Source organism: Aotus nancymaae, unplaced genomic scaffold, assembly GCF_030222135.1.
Source record: "Aotus nancymaae isolate 86718 unplaced genomic scaffold, 86718_ANA_hifiasm-v0.15.2.pri h1tg000053l, whole genome shotgun sequence".
NCBI lineage: Eukaryota > Metazoa > Chordata > Mammalia > Primates > Aotidae > Aotus > Aotus nancymaae.
Window position 1 is genome coordinate 3,426,238 of NW_026988467.1, and position 16,786 is coordinate 3,443,023.

The 16,786-nt window shown below is 47.0% G+C and overlaps 1 protein-coding gene across 2 annotated transcripts; it reads right to left on the reverse strand.

Annotated features, from left to right (window-relative positions):
* Positions 1-1,686: 1,686 nt before the first annotated feature.
* RPL22 (ribosomal protein L22) lies at positions 1,687-16,439 on the reverse strand. Of its 2 annotated transcripts, none has more exons than XM_012473660.2 (4): positions 16,394-16,439; positions 14,489-14,593; positions 10,586-10,710; positions 1,687-2,276 (listed from the first exon to the last, which is right to left on the reverse strand). In XM_012473660.2, exons 1-4 carry the CDS (start codon positions 16,403-16,405, stop codon positions 2,132-2,134), a joined length of 387 nt encoding a protein of 128 aa, XP_012329083.1. In that variant the 5' UTR covers positions 16,406-16,439; the 3' UTR covers positions 1,687-2,131. The 2 variants fall into 2 exon arrangements, with proteins under 2 accessions (XP_012329083.1, XP_064219242.1); XM_064363172.1 differs by lacking the exon at positions 1,687-2,276 and adding an exon at positions 2,629-2,826.
* Positions 16,440-16,786: the final 347 nt, after the last annotated feature.

A 16,786-nucleotide genomic window follows, 5' to 3' on the forward strand; every position in this document is an offset into this window, starting at 1 on the left:
AGGGTGCTTGTGTAACTCACGTTGGCAGAGATGAGACCGACCGCCTGTTTCAGCGCTCTCATGAACTTAAATCACGGCTTGAAACTCTCCACGACCCCAGTCAGCCTCCGTGCCTCAACTATGTTCGATCAGGCAAGTGAGGTGTGAGTCAAAACAGATACAAAGGAAACTGGTCTGCAATATGTTTTGGGCACAGCTGGTATCATGGCTGTGATGGAATTCAAGTGCACACCACATATTCCCCATCAGAAAACCGCATTTGCTGGCAAAGCTGCTCCCTAAGCTCTGCATCTGGAGAAATTCTACAGTTAGTGACAGCCCACTCCTGAATCTCTCTGCGGCAAACAGCACAGCTAAGGGAAGAACATCGAAATAAAGGACATTGTTTCTTCTAAGCCTAATGAAGACCAACAGAACCGTTGGTACAGCAACTAATTTGTGAGGACAAAGCTTTTCTTAACATGCCAGTCCTTAAAAAAACAAAGCCTTGCACAGTAATAGTAGCCATGTGTTAGCCACTTTAATAGAAAATGTGATCAAAACTCGATTACAAGAGATCAAAAAGACATAGAAAAACCAGTGAGTTTCAATTTTATTACAAGTTTTCAAATCTGGGACTAGTTTTTTTCTTTTAACTTAAATGGTAACTTCAGCCCAGGGTTTTTTCACAACCAAACTAAAAATTGCTTTCTACATGGGAACATCAATGCAACAAACAAGTAAAATTTGCAAACTCAAGCCACAAAGTCACAGTTAACAATCATGGTAAGGGGCATCGCCAAAAAGCAACTGATGCCTCAGTGAAGTTTGAAAGAAACTCTGCCTTCTGTGAAGGCAGAGAAATATGCTAGCAATTCTGCTTCAAAGAAATTTGCATAGAAATGGAAAATGCTAGAGCCTTTAACACAAGTGAAATTGCAAAGCCCCAACATGTTCAACTAATCCACAGAGCACCAAATGTTAAATTGGAGCGAAGGTAGGATCAAGCATTGAACTTCCAGCTATGCAACTCACAGAGCACAATTTCAGGTGCGGAAACCATCTGTAGGCAAGCTCTTTTAAAAACATGAATTTCATACACCGTAAATTCTAAAACAGACACTTCTTCATTACTGTTTGAATTTCTTTCAAAGTCACTCACAGCAACAATTGCGACTCTTTTCCCACCCTTGGTAGCCCCTTTCACAATTCTCTAACCTGTGCACTGCGTCACACCAGTTTGTAGAATGACTTCTGACGTTACATCTAGTCATGGCCTAAGTGGCATGGGGCAGCTACTTCCCGGGCACCTCCCATCTCCTTAGCATGGGAGGCTTCCAGGTCACTTCGCCTCTGTGGCCCCCTTCACCAGAGCCTCCAGAGCTCTTGGCATCAGGGCCCCCACGGCTGGGCCCCACGCAGGAGGCCACATCTGGAAGCACTATTCCTACAGCTCCCTCTGCTGGAGACCAAAGTGACAGTTTGTTGCAAAGACGTAGAAACATTACTTACACATTCATTTTTGTACACATTTAGTTAATTTAGAACCTGGGACTTTTACAGTTGATTCCCCAAACGCCTTTATGGAGAGTGACGGACTACGCACCAATGCCGAAGGAGTGCAGCTTATCTCTCTAGGAAGAAGAGGATTAGCAGACACAATTGTGTGTGTCAAGAGAAATTTGTAACCAAAAAATTAAAGACGAATGACCCAAAAACCCGTATTTTATTGACACTTTTTCCCACAGAGAATCTTAGAAAGATGTCACGTTTTCTTTTAATGAATGAGAGGAACCCACTCGTATCCTGAATCATTGTTTGCGAACAGCAACAGATACAATTGACAGTCACATTTTTTAAAACAACAGCCACTCCCTTCAGCCCACACCTCCACACCCTCATCTGCCTCCCCAAGGCTGTCAGTTCCATCAAGTCACCCCCTCCTACTCTGGTATTACCTCAAGAATTGAAATTTTCAAGCAGAAAAAAAAAAAGAAGTTACAAATAAGTGAGTGGGGAACCAAGGGAAGCCCTTTGACTATGATTTCCATTTTCTGTTCAATCCACACTGCAGAGATACAAGGATAAACCACCATTTTGGTTCCCAAGTTTTATTCAAGAACACATACAAAATATTCCAGATAAATGAAATTTAATCTTCGTCTTCCTCCTCTTCTTCGTCCTGATTAATCTGGAAGTAACGTAATTCGTAACTCTCTTTGCTGTTAGCAACTACGCGCAACCAATCACGTAGATTATTCTTCTTCAAATATTTTTTGGTGAGATATTTCAAATACCTGCAGAGAAAGGACACTTGAGAACTACACTAGACAGACTGGTGCTTGCGTTCTGAAGCATTTTAACGTTTTCAAAATTACAACTCAAGGTGTTTTCCCAAGCCTCACAAGTGGCAAAGGCGAGGCAAACACACCGAGCCAAGGCTCTCAGAGTATCAGTCCCGTGCCATTGACATCGGCAGTAACAATGACAGCAGGCCAGGCGCAGTGGCTCACACCTGTAATCCCAGCACTTTGGGAGGCTGAGGCAGGCAGATCACTTGAGGTCAGAAGTTCAAGATCAGCCTGGCCAACATGGTGAAACCCCATCTCTACTACAAAAATTAGCCAGGCATGGTGGTGCACACCTGATTCCCAGCTACTCAGGAGGCTGAGGCACGAGAATCACTTGAACCCAGGAGGTGGAGGTTGTGCCATTGCATTCCAGCCTGGGTGACAGAGTGAGACTAGCTCAAAAAAAGAAAAAAAGAAAAAAAAAAGAGCAGATAAGTAGACCTACCAGTTGTCCATGAAACAGCAGCAAACACTATAAAATGGTCTTCAGTGACCACTGGAGAAAGATAACATGATAGAAATTTTACAGTTAAGTACACAACCTCCATACTTTTTATGGAGAATCAGTGGGTTTCCAGTGAACTCTAAGCACTGTGCACACATCACCTCACTGAGTGAAACCCCCTTCTGAGGTTGTCGGGATGATGAGGGCCGCTTCTTAGGGCTGTGTGCAGTGTCACTCCTGCTACATGATGCGCACCGCCCAACACACAGGGACAGAATAACACCCTGCCACTGCGCTCACGCCCAGAGAGCACACTTTCTTTTGCTGTTTTTTTTTTTTTTTTTTTTTGAGATGGAGTCTTGCTCTGTCACCCAGGCTGGAGTGCAGTGGCACAATCTCGGCTCACTGCAACCTCTGCCTCCTGGAGTCAAGCAATTCTCCCACCTCAGCCTCCCAAGTAGCTGGGATGACAGGCATCCGCCACCATGCCCAGCTAATTTTTTGTATTGTAGTAGAGACATAGTTTCACCATGTTGCTCAGGCTGCTCTCGAACTCTGACTTTGTGATTTGCCCGCCTCGGCCTCCCAAAGTGCTGGGATTACAGGCGTGAGCCACTGTGCCCAGTCACGAAGACTTTCAACCAGCCTGCCCAACTGCTGCTTTAGCAGGGTGAGAGCTAAACACGCCACAGCAAGCTGATCATTAGAAAACTTTTTCTTTTTTTTGAGACAGAACCTCATTCTGTGGCCCCCAGGCTCACTGCAACCTCTGCCTCCAGGATTCAAGCAAGTATCGTGCCTCAGTTTCCCAAGTAGCTGGGATTACTGGCATGCACAACACCACACAAAACTAATTTTTTTTCTTTTTCTTTTTTTTTTTTTTGAGATGGAGTTTTGCCCAGGCTGGAGTACAGTGGCACAATCTGAGCTCACCGCAACCTCCGCCTCCCGGGTTCAAGTGATTCTCCTGCCTCAGCCTCCAAGTAACTGGGATCACAGGCGTGCATCACTACACCAGCTAATTTTGTATTTTTAGTAGAGACGGGGTTTCTCCATGTTGGTCAAGCTGATCTCGAACTCACGACCTAAGGTGATCCGCCCACCTCGGCCTCCCAAAGTGCTGGGATTACAGGCACGAGCCACCGCGTCCGGCTTTTTTTTTTTTAGACGGAGTCTCACTCTGTCGCCCAGGCTAGAGTGCAGAGGCGCAATCTCCACTCACTGCACTCAACTCACTGCAACCTCCATCTGCCCAGTTTAAGCAATTCTCCTTGAATCTCCTACCTCAGCCTCCTGAGTAGCTGGGATTACAGGGGCATGCTACCACTCCCGACTAATTTTTGTACTTTTAGTAGAGACAGGGTTTCATCATGTTGGTCAGGCTGGTCTTGAACTCCTGACGTTGTGATCCACCCGCCTCAGCCTCCCAAAGTCCTAGGACACACAGCTAATTTTTGTAATTTTAGTAGAGACAGGGGTTTCGCCATGTTGGCCAGGTTGGTCTCAAACTCCTGGCCTCAAGTGATCTGCCCGCCTCAGCCTCCCAAATGCGGGGATTACAGGCATGATCCATCACGCCCCGCCATAAAACTCATACTTTACGGAAAGGCAACAACTGGCTTTTGTGCCCAACACCCTAACTACATAAAGGTAACCTAAGGTCTGGGCCTGGTGGCTCACACCTGTAATCCCAACACTTTGTGAAGCCAAGGTGAGAGGATCCCTTGAACCCAGGAATTTGAGACCAGCCTGGGCCACATAGCAAGACCCTGTCTCTACACAGCATTTTTTTTTTAATTAAAAAAAAGGCCGGGCATGGTGTTCCATGCCTGTAGTCCCAGCTACTTGGGAGGCTGAGGTGGGAGGATCGCTTGAGCCCAGGAGTTCTGGGCTGTAGTGCGCTGTGCCGATCAGGTGTCCGCACTAAGTTCGGCATCAATATGGTGACCACCGAGGAGTGGGGAACCACCAGGTTGCCTAACGTGGGGTGAACCCACCCAGGTCAGAAACAGAGCAGGTCAAAACTCCCGTGCTGATCAGTAGTGGGATTGCACCTGTGAATAGCCACTGTACTCCATCCTGGGCAACATAGCAAGACCCTATCGCGAAAGAAAGAAAGAAAGGAAGGAAGGCAGGAAGGCAGGAAGGCAGGAAGGCAGGAAGGCAGGAAGGCAGGAAGGCAGGAAGGAAGGCAGGAAGGCAGGAAGGCAGGAAGGCAGGAAGGCAGGAAGGCAGGAAGGCAGGAAGGCAGGAAGGCAGGAAGGAAGGCAGGAAGGCAGGAAGGCAGGAAGGCAGGAAGGCAGGCAGGAAGGCAGGAAGGAAGGCAGGAAGGAAGGAAGGCAGGAAGGAAGGAAGGCAGGATGGAAGGCAGGAAGGCAGGAAGGAAGGCAGGAAGGCAGGAAGGCAGAAAGGCAGGAAGGCAGGAAGGAAGGAAGGAAGGGGAAGGGAAGGGAAGGGGAAGGGAAGGAAAGGAAGGAAAGAAAGGAAGAAGGAAAGAAAGAAGGAAAGAAAGAAAGAAAGAAAGAAAGAAAGAAAATGGCTGGGTGAGGTGGCTCATGCCTGTAATCCCAGCACTTTGGGAGGCCAAGGTGGAAGGATCACCAGGTCAGTAGATGGAGACCAGTCTGGCCAACATGGTAAAACCCTGATTCTACTAAAAAATACAAAAATTAGCTGGGCATGGTGGTGCCTATAGTCCCAGCTACTCAGGAGGCTGAGTGAGGCAGGAGAATCACTTGAACCTGGGAGGTGGAGGTTGCAGTGAGTCAAGATTGCGCCACTGCACTCCAGACTGGCGACAGATCGAGACTCTGTTTCAAAAAAAAAAAAAGATGAAGTGCACCACAATCCTGGCTTCTCTCTCACCAGCTTCCTTACATGGCCCTGAGACTGGCTATTCTGAATCTTCCCAAGCCATAAAGGGAATTTCACACCACACAAACCCACAGCAGAGCCAATGAATCTAACCAAGCTGTTCCTCCCAGAGTGAAAGGGGACTCCTGCTGCTAACCATCTCTTCAGACCATGACAAGGACTACATGAGATGCTCAGATAGATCCCTCGCATATTAACAGGGATGCAAATGTAATGAACCAACAGACTCACCATCTCAAAACAAGGAACATTGTTTAACAGTGACCCACACCAACAAAGCAATCTTCACAAAGTGTAAAGACCTCAGTCCAACTCTGTCTACTTTTCCCTACACAAAGATAAATCAAGTTGGACATTCCATCTAGAAAGTACTTGTTTGTCAATTATTTCTACCATATTGTATTCAGATGAGGTTGTTTAATTCAAAATTTCAGATAGTTTAAAATTTTCTTGATATAGCCAAGCACGGTGGGGCACTCATGTAGTCCCAGCTACTTGGGAGGCTGAGGCAGAACTGTTTGAGCCCAGGAGCTTGAGGTTAGAGTGAGCTATGATTGCCCCGCTGCACTCCAGCCTGGGCGACACAGCAAGACCCTATCTAAAAAAAAGGGGTAAAAAATCCCTAATAGAACACCCAGGGAAAAAAAAATCAGGTAAAAAAAAAAATAATAACCCTGTACAGGCCAGGAACGGTGGCTCACACTATAATCCCAGCACTTTGGGAGGCCAAGGCAGGTGGATCACCTGAGGTCAGGAGTTCAAGACCAGCCTGGCCAACATGGTGAAATCCTGTCCCCACAAAAAATTAGCCAGGCATGGTGACAGGCACCTGCAATCCCAGCTACATAGGAGGCTGAGGCAGAAGAATTGCTTGAAACTGGAAGGTGGAGGTTGCAGTGAGCTGAGATTGCACCACTGCACTCCAGCCTGGGTAACAAGATCAAGACTCCTTCTCAAAAAAAAATTTTTAATTAAAAAAGAAAATAACCCAGGCCAGGCACGGTGGCTCATGCCTGTAATTCCAGCACTTTGGGAGGCTGAGGTAGGCGGATCACAAGGTCAGGAGTTCGAGTCCAGCCTGACCAACATGGTGAAACCCCATCTCTATTAAAATAAATAAATAAATAAATAAAAACTAAAAAAAAATAATAATAATAACCCTATACAAATTCAGAGGCAGAAAAAGTTCTACATTAGGGACACCTTGAACATTTCAAGAAAATAAAACTATTATCATCAAGAAAGGAAAGCTGTCAAGACGGGCAGATCCCTGAGGTCGGGAGTTCAAGACCAGCCTGACCAACATGGGGAAACCTCGTCTTTAAAAAAATAAAGAATAGGCCAGGCGTGGTGGCTCACGCCTATAATCCCAGCACTTTGGGAGGCCAAGGCGGGTGGATCACAAGGTCAAGAGATCGAGACCATCCTGGTCAACAAGGTGAAACCCCTGTCTCTACTAAAAAATACAAAAATTAGCTGGGCATGGTGGCACACGCCTGTAGTCCCAGCTACTCGGGAGGCTGAGGTAGGAGAATTGCTTGAACCCAGGAGGCGGAGGCTGCGGTGAGCCGAGATCGTGCCATTGCACCCCAGCCTGGGTAACAAGAGCAAAACTCCGTCTCAAAAAAAATTAAAAAAATAAAAATTTAAAATTTAAAAAATTAAAAAAGAAAAAAAAGCTGTAATAGACAATTAAGGCACCTTCCCTTCTCCACTGGATAAAGAACAGAAAATCTGTGAAAAAAGAAGTGACACATGCCAGGAGACACGCCACCCTGGTAAACAGGTCACAGGAAGATCACAGAATCTTCCCCAAGGGCTCTGCCACAGCGCAGCAGGCCAGAGGCTTTGGACACCCTGGAAGCCCCACGCTCACTGCTTCCCAGGCAAACTGAGAGGACTTCACTTAAGCTCCCAAGTCATTTCTTCACTGACACAGCTAAAAATAAAAGCAAAAGCTTAACTACAACCAATTTGTTCTAACACACCTTAAAATTTCCCACTACTTGATTTAGTATAATTAAAAGCTCCTAAAAGGCCACAGCCCCAGGCAAGGAGCTATGTGTATGCATTATCAAATTCCTCAGCAACTGGTAAAGTATTTTAACCTCATCCTCAAAAACCACCACATAACATAGGAGGGAACAAGCAGATTAATGTCTCCATTTAGAAATGGAGAAAATGGGCCCCCAGGAATTACCTAGAGTGGACTCCATCTAAACTGAGGTCTTCAGATTCCTTGTCCAGTGCCACAGTAGCACTTAAAAGGAAAACAACTGGAAATAAAAAGGAAAGATCTTGGCCAGGGGCGTCGGTTCACACCTGTAATCCCAGCACTTTTGGGAGGCCAAGGCAGGTGTATCACCTGAGGTCAGGAGTTCAAGACCAGTCTGACCAACATGGCGAAACCCTATATCTACTAAAAATACAAAAATGAGCTGGGTGTGGGCCAGGCACCATGGCTCATGCCTGTAATCACAGCACACTGGGAGGCTGAGTTGGGTGGATCACCTGAGGTCAGGACTTCCAGACCAGCCTGGCGAACATGGTGAAACCACATCTCTACTAAAAATACAAAAAAAATAGCCGGGCATGGTGGCAGGTGCCTGTAATCCCAGCTACTCAGGAGGCTGAGGCAGGACAATCACTTGGGAGGCGGAGGTTGCAGTGAGCCAAGATTGCGCCACTGTACTCCCACCTGGGCAAGAAGAGTGAAACTCCTTCTAAAAAATATAAATAAAATAACCAGGCATGGTGGCAGGCACTTGTAATCCCAGCTACTCAGGAGGCTGAGGCAGGAGAATCGCTTGAACCCAGGAGGCAGAGGTTGCAGGGAGCCGAGATGCAGCCACTGCACTCCAGTATGGACAACAGAGTAAGATGCTGTCTCCAAAAAAAAATAAGAAAGTAAAAAAGGAGGCCGGGCGCGGTGGCTCAAGCCTGTAATCCCAGCACTTTGGGAGGCCGAGACGGGTGGATCACGAGGTCAAGAGATCGAGACCGTTCTGGTCAACATGGTGAAACCCCGTCTCTACTAATACAAAAAATTAGCTGGGCATGGTGGCGCGTGCCTGTAATCCCAGCTACTCAGGAGGCTGAGGCAGGAGAATTGCCTGAACCCAGGAGGCGGAGGTTGCGGTGAGCCGTGATCGCGCCATTGCACTCCAGCCTGGGTAACGAGCGAAACTTCGCCTCAAAAAAAAAAAAAAAAAAAAAAAAAAAGAAAGTAAAAAAGGAAAGCTTTTCACTGTGCTCTAGAGACAGAGGAAGCTATAAATAAATACATACACATACACACACACACACACACACACACACACACATTTTTTTTTTTTGAGACAGAGTTTCGCTCGTTGCCCAGGCTGGAGTGCAATGGCGTGATCTCGGATCCCTGCAACCTCTGCCTCCCGTGTCCAGGCAATTCTCCTGACTCTGCCTGGTGAGTAACTGGGTTTACCAGTGTGCACCACCACACCCAGCTAATTTTGTATTTTTAGTAGACACAGGGTTTCATCAGGTTGGCCAGGCTGGTCTGGAACTCCTGACCTCAGATGATCCACCTGCCTCAGCCTCACAAAGTGCTGGGATTACAGGCATGAGCCACCATGCCTGGCCTGCAATATATTTTTTTTTTTTTTGAGCTAGGGTCTCACTCCATCACCCAGGCTGGCCTGCAGTGGCACAATCACAGCCCATTACAACCCTGACCTCCTGGGCTCAAGCCATCCTCCCACTTCAGCCCTTCAAGTGGCTGGGACTACAAGCACACGTCGCCATGCCCAGCTAATTTTAACTATTAGAGATGGGGTCTCACTATGTTGCCCAGGCTGGTCTCAAACTCCTGGGCTCAAGCAGTCCTCCTGTCTCCGCCTCCCAAAGTGCTGGGATTACAAGCATAAGCCACTGTGCCCAGCCAAGAATATCTGAGCAAACAGTCTAAGCCAAGTCTGAGTACCTTACTGCTTAAATTAGCCTGGCTGGGACTGTGGTGGCTCAGGCCTGTAATCCCAGCACTTTGGGAGGCCAAGGCTGGTGGATCACTTGAGTTCAGGAGTTTGAGAGCAGCCTGGCCAACGTGGTGAAACCTCGTCTTTACTAAAAATACGAAAATTATTGGACATGTCTTTGTAGCAATGTGTAAGAAAAAATCAAATCAGCTGGGCATAGTGGCAGGCACCTGTAGCCTCAGCTACTCGGGAGGCTGAGGTAGAAGAATCGCTTGAACCTGGGGGGCAGAGGTTGCAGTGAGCCGAGATCACAACATTGCACTCCAGCCTGGGCAACAGAGCAAGACTCTGTCTCAAAAAAAAAAAAAAAAAAAAAAAAGATGACTCAGTAGCTCACACCTGTAATCCCACCACTTTTGGAGGTCGAGGCAGGTGCATCACCTGAGGTCTGGAGTTCAAGACCAGCCTGACCAACAAGGTGAAACCCCATCTCTACTAAAAATACAAAAATTAGCCAGGCGTGGTGGCAGGCACCTGTAGTCCCAGCTACTCAGGAGGCCAAGGCAGAATTGCTTGAACTCAGGAGGTGGAGGTTGCAGTGAGCCAAGATCATGCCCCTGCACTCCAGACTGGGCGACAGAGCAAGACTCCGTCTCTGTCTTGGGGGACCTCCTCTTTTGGCTTTGGAGCTCCCCCTCCCTCTGTTTCTTCTGTACAGGGGAGTTTCTTCCTTCTCCCATCCTTCCTGGCTATTAAACTCTCCACTTCTTAAAACCGAAAAAAAAATGAAAGACAAAATTTTAAAACCACCAAAAGCTGCCTATTGATAACGACCATGACAGCATTCATCCACTGCCTCCTGCACTGGGCATGGTTCCAGAAATTGACAGATGCAAACCAATCACTCTGCGGGTGCCCCCATTCCCATGCAGGGAAAAGGCGGGCTGAGCACCGGGTACACATAAGCCACAAACACCTCCCTCCCGTACCTTTTGGAGAAAGGCACCTCAGACGTCACGGTGATCTTGCTCTTGCTCCTTTCAATGGTCACCACCCCTCCACCAAGGTTCCCGGCTTTTCCGTTCACTTTGATCCTTTCTTGCAAAAACTGCTCCTGTGGAAATCGTTAAATTGACCAATGAAGTGAAGGTTCATCTCTCTCAATAGAATATTTTTTTGTCTCCCAACACTGAACTAATATCATTTTTTTGTTGTTGTGGTTGACAGAGTCTCACCCTGTCATGCAGGCTGTAGTGCAGCAGCATAATCACAGCTAACTGCAGTCTCGACCTCCCAGACTCAAGTGTTCCTCTCACCTCAGCCTCCAGAATAGGTGGCACACGCATGTGCCACCACACCGGCTAATTTTTGTATTTTTTGACAAGACAGGATTTTACCATGTTGCCCAGGCTGATCTCAAACTCCTGAGTTCAAGCGATCCACCCATCTCAGCCTACCAAAGTGCTAGGATTACAGGCATGAGCAACCCCATCCAGCCGCAGCTAATTTTTTAATTTTTTTTTAAAGAAGGGGTCTCTCTATGTTGCCCAGGTTGGTCTCAAACACTTGGGCTCAAGTGATCCTCCCACTTCAGCCTCCCGAAGCGTGGGGATTACAGGTGGGAGCCACCACACCTGCCCCTAATACTGGTTTCTTAAATGTTCAATCTTTTTAAAAAATGGTAACAAATCCCATTTACATATACACACTGAGACAACATCCCAGCATGAACATGCTTGCAACTTCCACGCAAGATCAAATATGCCTCTACATGAAAGGCTTAGTGGGCAACACAAGAGGAGACAGGAAACCCAAGGCCAAACTTTTACAAAGAACGCCTGTGATCCCAGCACTATGGGAGGGATTTGCGACCAGGCTGGGCAACATGGCAAAACCCTATTTCTACAAAAAATGCAAGTATTAGCCAGGCATAGTGGCAAGTGCTTGTAGTCCCAGCTACTCGGGAGGCTAAGGCAGGAGAATCGCTTGAGCCCAGGAGGCAGAGGTTGCAGTGAGCCAAGATCACACCATTGCACTCGAGCCTGGGGGACAGAGACCCTGTCTCAAAAAAACAAATAAATAAATAAAACTTTCACAAGGTACATGCAACCGAAGCTAGAAGCAACTTCTGAATCTAAGGAGTATAAAGCACCGTTCACAGCACTATCAGAAAATAAGCCTTCAACGTAGCAGAAAGCACAAAGACATAGCGACAAAAACAGTTCTAGACCTGAGCAGGGCCATGGGTGGCACAGCAGAAGCAGCGGCCACTCAGGAGCCCGAGACACTCTCTGCAAACCCTGTGTGGGCCCGGGCAAGGCATTCACCTCGTGTACTTCAGGAAGCTTCGTCCAAAAAGGACCTTTTTAGTTGTCTTCTTGCTACTGCAATGACATGAGGTCCCTTTCAGCTCAAAATTCCTATAATTTTCTATTTAAAAACTCCAATACAAAATATATTAATTGGCTGGGTGCAGTAGCTCATGCCTGTAATCCCAGCACTTTGGGAGGCCAAGGCAGGAAGATCGCTTGAGCACAGGAATTCAAGACAAGCTTGGGCAACTTGGAAAGACCCTTTTTCTACAAAAAAAAAAAAAAAAAAAAAAAAACTTAAAATTAACTAGATATGGTAGTGCACGCCTGTGGTCCCAGCTATTCCAGAGGCTGAGGCGGGAGTATCACTTGGGTCCATGAGGTTGAGGCTGCAGTGGGCCAGGATCATGCCACTGCCCTCCAGCCTGGGCAACAGACACTTTCTCAAAAAATAAAAATTTGGCTGGGCACAGTGGCTCACGCCTATAATCCTAACACTTTGGGAGACTGAGGCGGGCAAATCACCTGAGGTCAGGAGTTTGAGACCAGCCTGGCCAACATGGCCAAGTGCTGTCTCTACCAAAAAAAAAGTATTCAAATTAACCGAGCATGGTGGCACATGCCTGTCATCTCAGCTACTCTGAAGGCTGAAGGAGACTCACTTGAACGTTGGAGGTGGAGGCTGCAGTGAGCCAAGATCACACCACTGCACTCCAGCCTGGGTGACAGAGTGAGATCCTGTCTCAAAAAAATAAAATAAAATAAATAAAAATTATACATTAACCACAGATGGGGCAAAGTGATTAGGTCAGAAATCTTGAATTCGGCATCTCAAGATTCATAAATGACAAGTTTTCTATCCTAAGGAAGCTTCCAGAAGGAAAGACAATCACATACACAGATGAGTAGGCTAAGGGAATGGCTTAGAGGGAAGGAGGCAGGAATAATCCCAGGACAGAGCCAACGTATGAATACCAAAGTGGAATACACCAAAGCTGAGAAAGAGTAGCTGGGATTACAGGCATGAGCCGCCATACCCAGCTCATTTGTATATTTTTTTGGTAGAGATAGCACTTCATCATGCTGGTCAGGCTGGTCTTGAACTCCTGACCTCAGGGCCACACAGAAAAGCCAGAAGTCACTGGAGAGAGAAAGAACTAAGGAAATAAGGGATTTCTTGAAGGACACAGATGCAAACAGCATCTACATAAAGGCAATAAACTATAGAGGTTACCCAAATTCCATTCTGAAAAACTCGTGGCCATAATTATTTTGTTTAAAAATTATTTTTGTTGTAATGATACTGATTCTGGTAATAGTTCAACCTTCTGGAGAATTTAGAGCAAATGCAAATTTAGGAGACTTCTGCACACAAATATGAAGTCTGAATCCCCCAAGCATGGCTATTAGAGGAAAAAGAATAAAATGTCAAAACCAAACTACTGAGTCAAAATCTGGCGGTGGGACTGTTTAATACTTCTAGATTGCATAGGATAGAGGAATATTGGGGAATGGGCCAAACACAGGAGCAAAAAACCAGCACAGGGCAATATCAAAAAAACAAAACAAAACAAAAAAACAAGTTCCAATTACAATTCACCAAACAGGGTACTTTTTTTGAGACAGAGTTTCGTTCTTGCTGCCCAGGCTAGAGTGCAATGGTCCAATTTCAGCTCACTGCAACCTCTGCCTCCTGGGTTCAAGCGATTCTCCTGCTTCAGCCTCCCAAGTAGCTGGGATTACAGGCATGCACCACTTCACCCAGCTAATTTTGTATTTTTTAGTAGAGATGGGGTTTCTCCATGTTTGTCAGGCTGGTCTCAGGTGATCTGCCCGCCTCAGCCTCCCAAAAGTGCTGGGATTACAGGCGTGAGCCACCGAGCCCAGTCAAGCCGGGTACTTTAAAGACTGAAGCTCAGATGCTTAATAATATAGAAAGCTTCAGGAACTGCTGCCATTTGTTCAAAGCTCCACATCTAAGCAGTGAGGCCCAGGACAGAGGTAACCCATAGTCAGGATCAGGGTCTCCCACTTATGTTTAAACACACAAAAGAGCAAAGGAAAGGCCAGGCGCAGTGGCTCACGCCTGTAATCCCAGCTACTTGGGAGGCTGAAGCAGTAGAATCATTTGAACCTGGGAGGTGGAGGCTGCAGTGAGCCAAGATCTTGCCACTGAACTCCAGACTGAGCGACAGAGAAAGACTCCATCTCCAAAAAAAGAGCAAGAGGGATGTCATGGACCCAGTGAAATTTGTCTGTTTCTCAGTAACTTTTAAGTAAAATCATTTGTGGAAACTACAGGAGAAAAACAAGGTAGTCCTCTAACACCTCTGTGCTAGAGCCCTTCCTGCTTAAATTCCAAGCCCATCTCCTTTACTCCTCACAACTGCTGCACACACAAGAGGAAGCAAGACTTGGAAACAAACAAGTAATCTGCCCACACTCCCAGGGTGAAATGATACAGCCAGACCTGTGAGGCTGCCTATAAGCCTAAAAACAGAAATGTACCGCAGTAGGTTTTCTCAACAGTTATCTCAAAATGTTCACGACCGCCCGAGTGTCAATAAGGATGTAACTTACAAAATTGGCAGCATCCATGATTCCATCTTCTACAGGGTGGGTGCAGTCAAGAGTGAACTTCAGAACCTGCTTCTTTTTTTTGCCCCCCTTCGCCACAAGCTTTTTCTAAGAAAATACACAAACAATAACAGAGATGAAGATTCAGTCAGTCAGAGGTATAAAAGTCCACACAAATACAAAACTCATGAAGCTGTGTTCCCTTTGCAAGAGGGCCAAGAAGCATCATTGCCTGAGTGGCAGAGGTATAATGCAGGCAGATGCTTCTCTACAAGTTTGGGGGACTGAGGTCATGCCCTTTTGATGGGGAAATCATTCTAGCACTCCTGACCCACTCTAACTTTCCAGCCTCCCCAATCTCCATAGGCATGAAAGTCTCTTAGTTTATGAACGACAATAAAATGAACATTTCCTTTTATTTGCCCTAAAATTTCCAAATACAATTTCAAAAAATACTATTTTATTTTTTTCCAAAATTACAGTACAGGCATACAAAATGCCTTGCATACCCACAACAATTTTCAAGTGAAATCAATCCTTGTCCTACATGTTCAGGGCAGGGTCCTGATCCGTCTTAGCTCACCTCCCTTAATCCTGTCTCATTCACCTTCTCATGAACAGTGAAGGGAATTGCAAAGTATTCTAGCTGCCTGTCCACTCCATCTTGGACAAGGTTAAGGCTAAAACCTAGGATCTTGTTATAACACTACCGTCAAAAACTTCTGACCTTTTGATTCGTTTAACCTATGCATTATTACTTCCAAACCACCCGGCAAAGTACATCCTACAAGGTTCTAGTTTCTTCACCCTTACGAAGAATCTTGTGTTAATCTTATTCCTCTACAAATTTGACTCCATTAATGCACTTGTGCATCCTAGCTACCTGTACTTTCACGTTTAAAAGCTTTGTAGAATTCAAGAGACCTTTCCAAGAACACATCTTATCTTCTTACCTTTATATTTAAAAGAACTTCGTCTAAAACGTGTATTAACTAGACCAACTTTTCAAACATTTGGCCACTACAAAAATCACTGATTTTTTTTTTTTACAACGTCTCTTCCCAGTAACAATCTAAGAGGCATGCTTTAAGATCTAGCCCAGACATACACAATCAGTCAAGAGACCTACCCACAATGGACTTGATACTTCTCCATCAAGGTTTTAAACCAAAATGCATTTCAAAGCCCAACCAGACAGAAAGAGCAGAAGAACCGGAAATGTTAACCAGGGAGTCCCAACAAAAGAGAAAACGTAGGATATTGGGGAGAAGAACACGGAAAAACAACTTTCTCAAATAACCTGGGAGGAGGGCGCTGCACAGCCCAGTCCCAGCCCAGAGGAGAGTGGAATGAGAGCCTTTGCCCTGCACCACTGTACCAGCCGTTTGGGTCTCTACAGTGCGCCCTGATAAACTAATTTCCTCTGGGGACACTAAAAAGCTCCTCAAACGCGGGCCTCCTCTCCGAAAGCAGGCTGACCAAGCCGCCCTTCCGCGGATTCGGCCCGGAGTCTTGGCCGTGGACTTCCGAATGCGCGGTAGCAGGTCCCGTTCTTCCTCCCCGCCCTCCACCCAGGTTATCAAACCCAGGGCCGGGATCCAAGGACCAGTGGCCGGCCCATCCCGCAGTCTTCAGGCTCCAGATCCCAGCTAACCCCTAGCTAGGACCCGAGCCCAAACCCCGGCCTCCGAGACCTCCCGGATCCCCCTCACGGGCCTCGGGCTGCGGCCTCCTCCACCTACAACGTGCTGGGATCGGCAGGGGCTCTGGCCCACTCCGGCCGACCTGCCAGCCCACCCCAGCTGGACGCTGCAGGGCGCCGTCCCCAGCGAGCCTGGGTAGGTGCCGGGCTCGGCGAGGCCCACGTGCCTCTCCTGGAGCCGAGGCCTCACGCGGAGCCATACTAACCACGGGAGCCATGGCGGCAGCGGAGGCAGAAAGGGAGATGAGCGAACTACGCAGACGCAAAGAGGACGCAGCGCGCAAGGCACGCAGGGTCCAGGCCACACTAATCGCTCTGCCACGCCCCTCGTCTGCCACCATTTTTCTTGGTTATGTACGATAGGGGAGCGATTGGTTTTCCCTGAATGCAAAACGCGTCCTCTCCCAGGCCAGGAAGGTTGCCGGGGAAGGAAGGAGACTGGGCGGGGTGTCCCACTGCAAACGATCGGAGGGGGGAAGCCAGACTGGACGAGCTCAAAGACAAATAAAGGGGTTGGCTTTATTTTCTGAAAGTCTTGTGAAGAAAAAAAAATTAAGGAAATTCACTACACTGTAAATTACCAGCTAGTGGGATGGGAA

What these genes read in the sequence shown, in the direction of transcription:
- RPL22 (XM_012473660.2), bottom strand. An exon ending in TCATGGATGCTGCCAATTTT is followed by an intron (nt 10,711 to 14,488) that starts GTAAGTTACATC and finishes CGATTTCCACAG; the next exon opens with GAGCAGTTTTTGCAAGAAAG. An exon ending in GAGGTGCCTTTCTCCAAAAG is followed by an intron (nt 2,277 to 10,585) that starts GTACGGGAGGGA and finishes CTTTCTCTGCAG; the next exon opens with GTATTTGAAATATCTCACCA.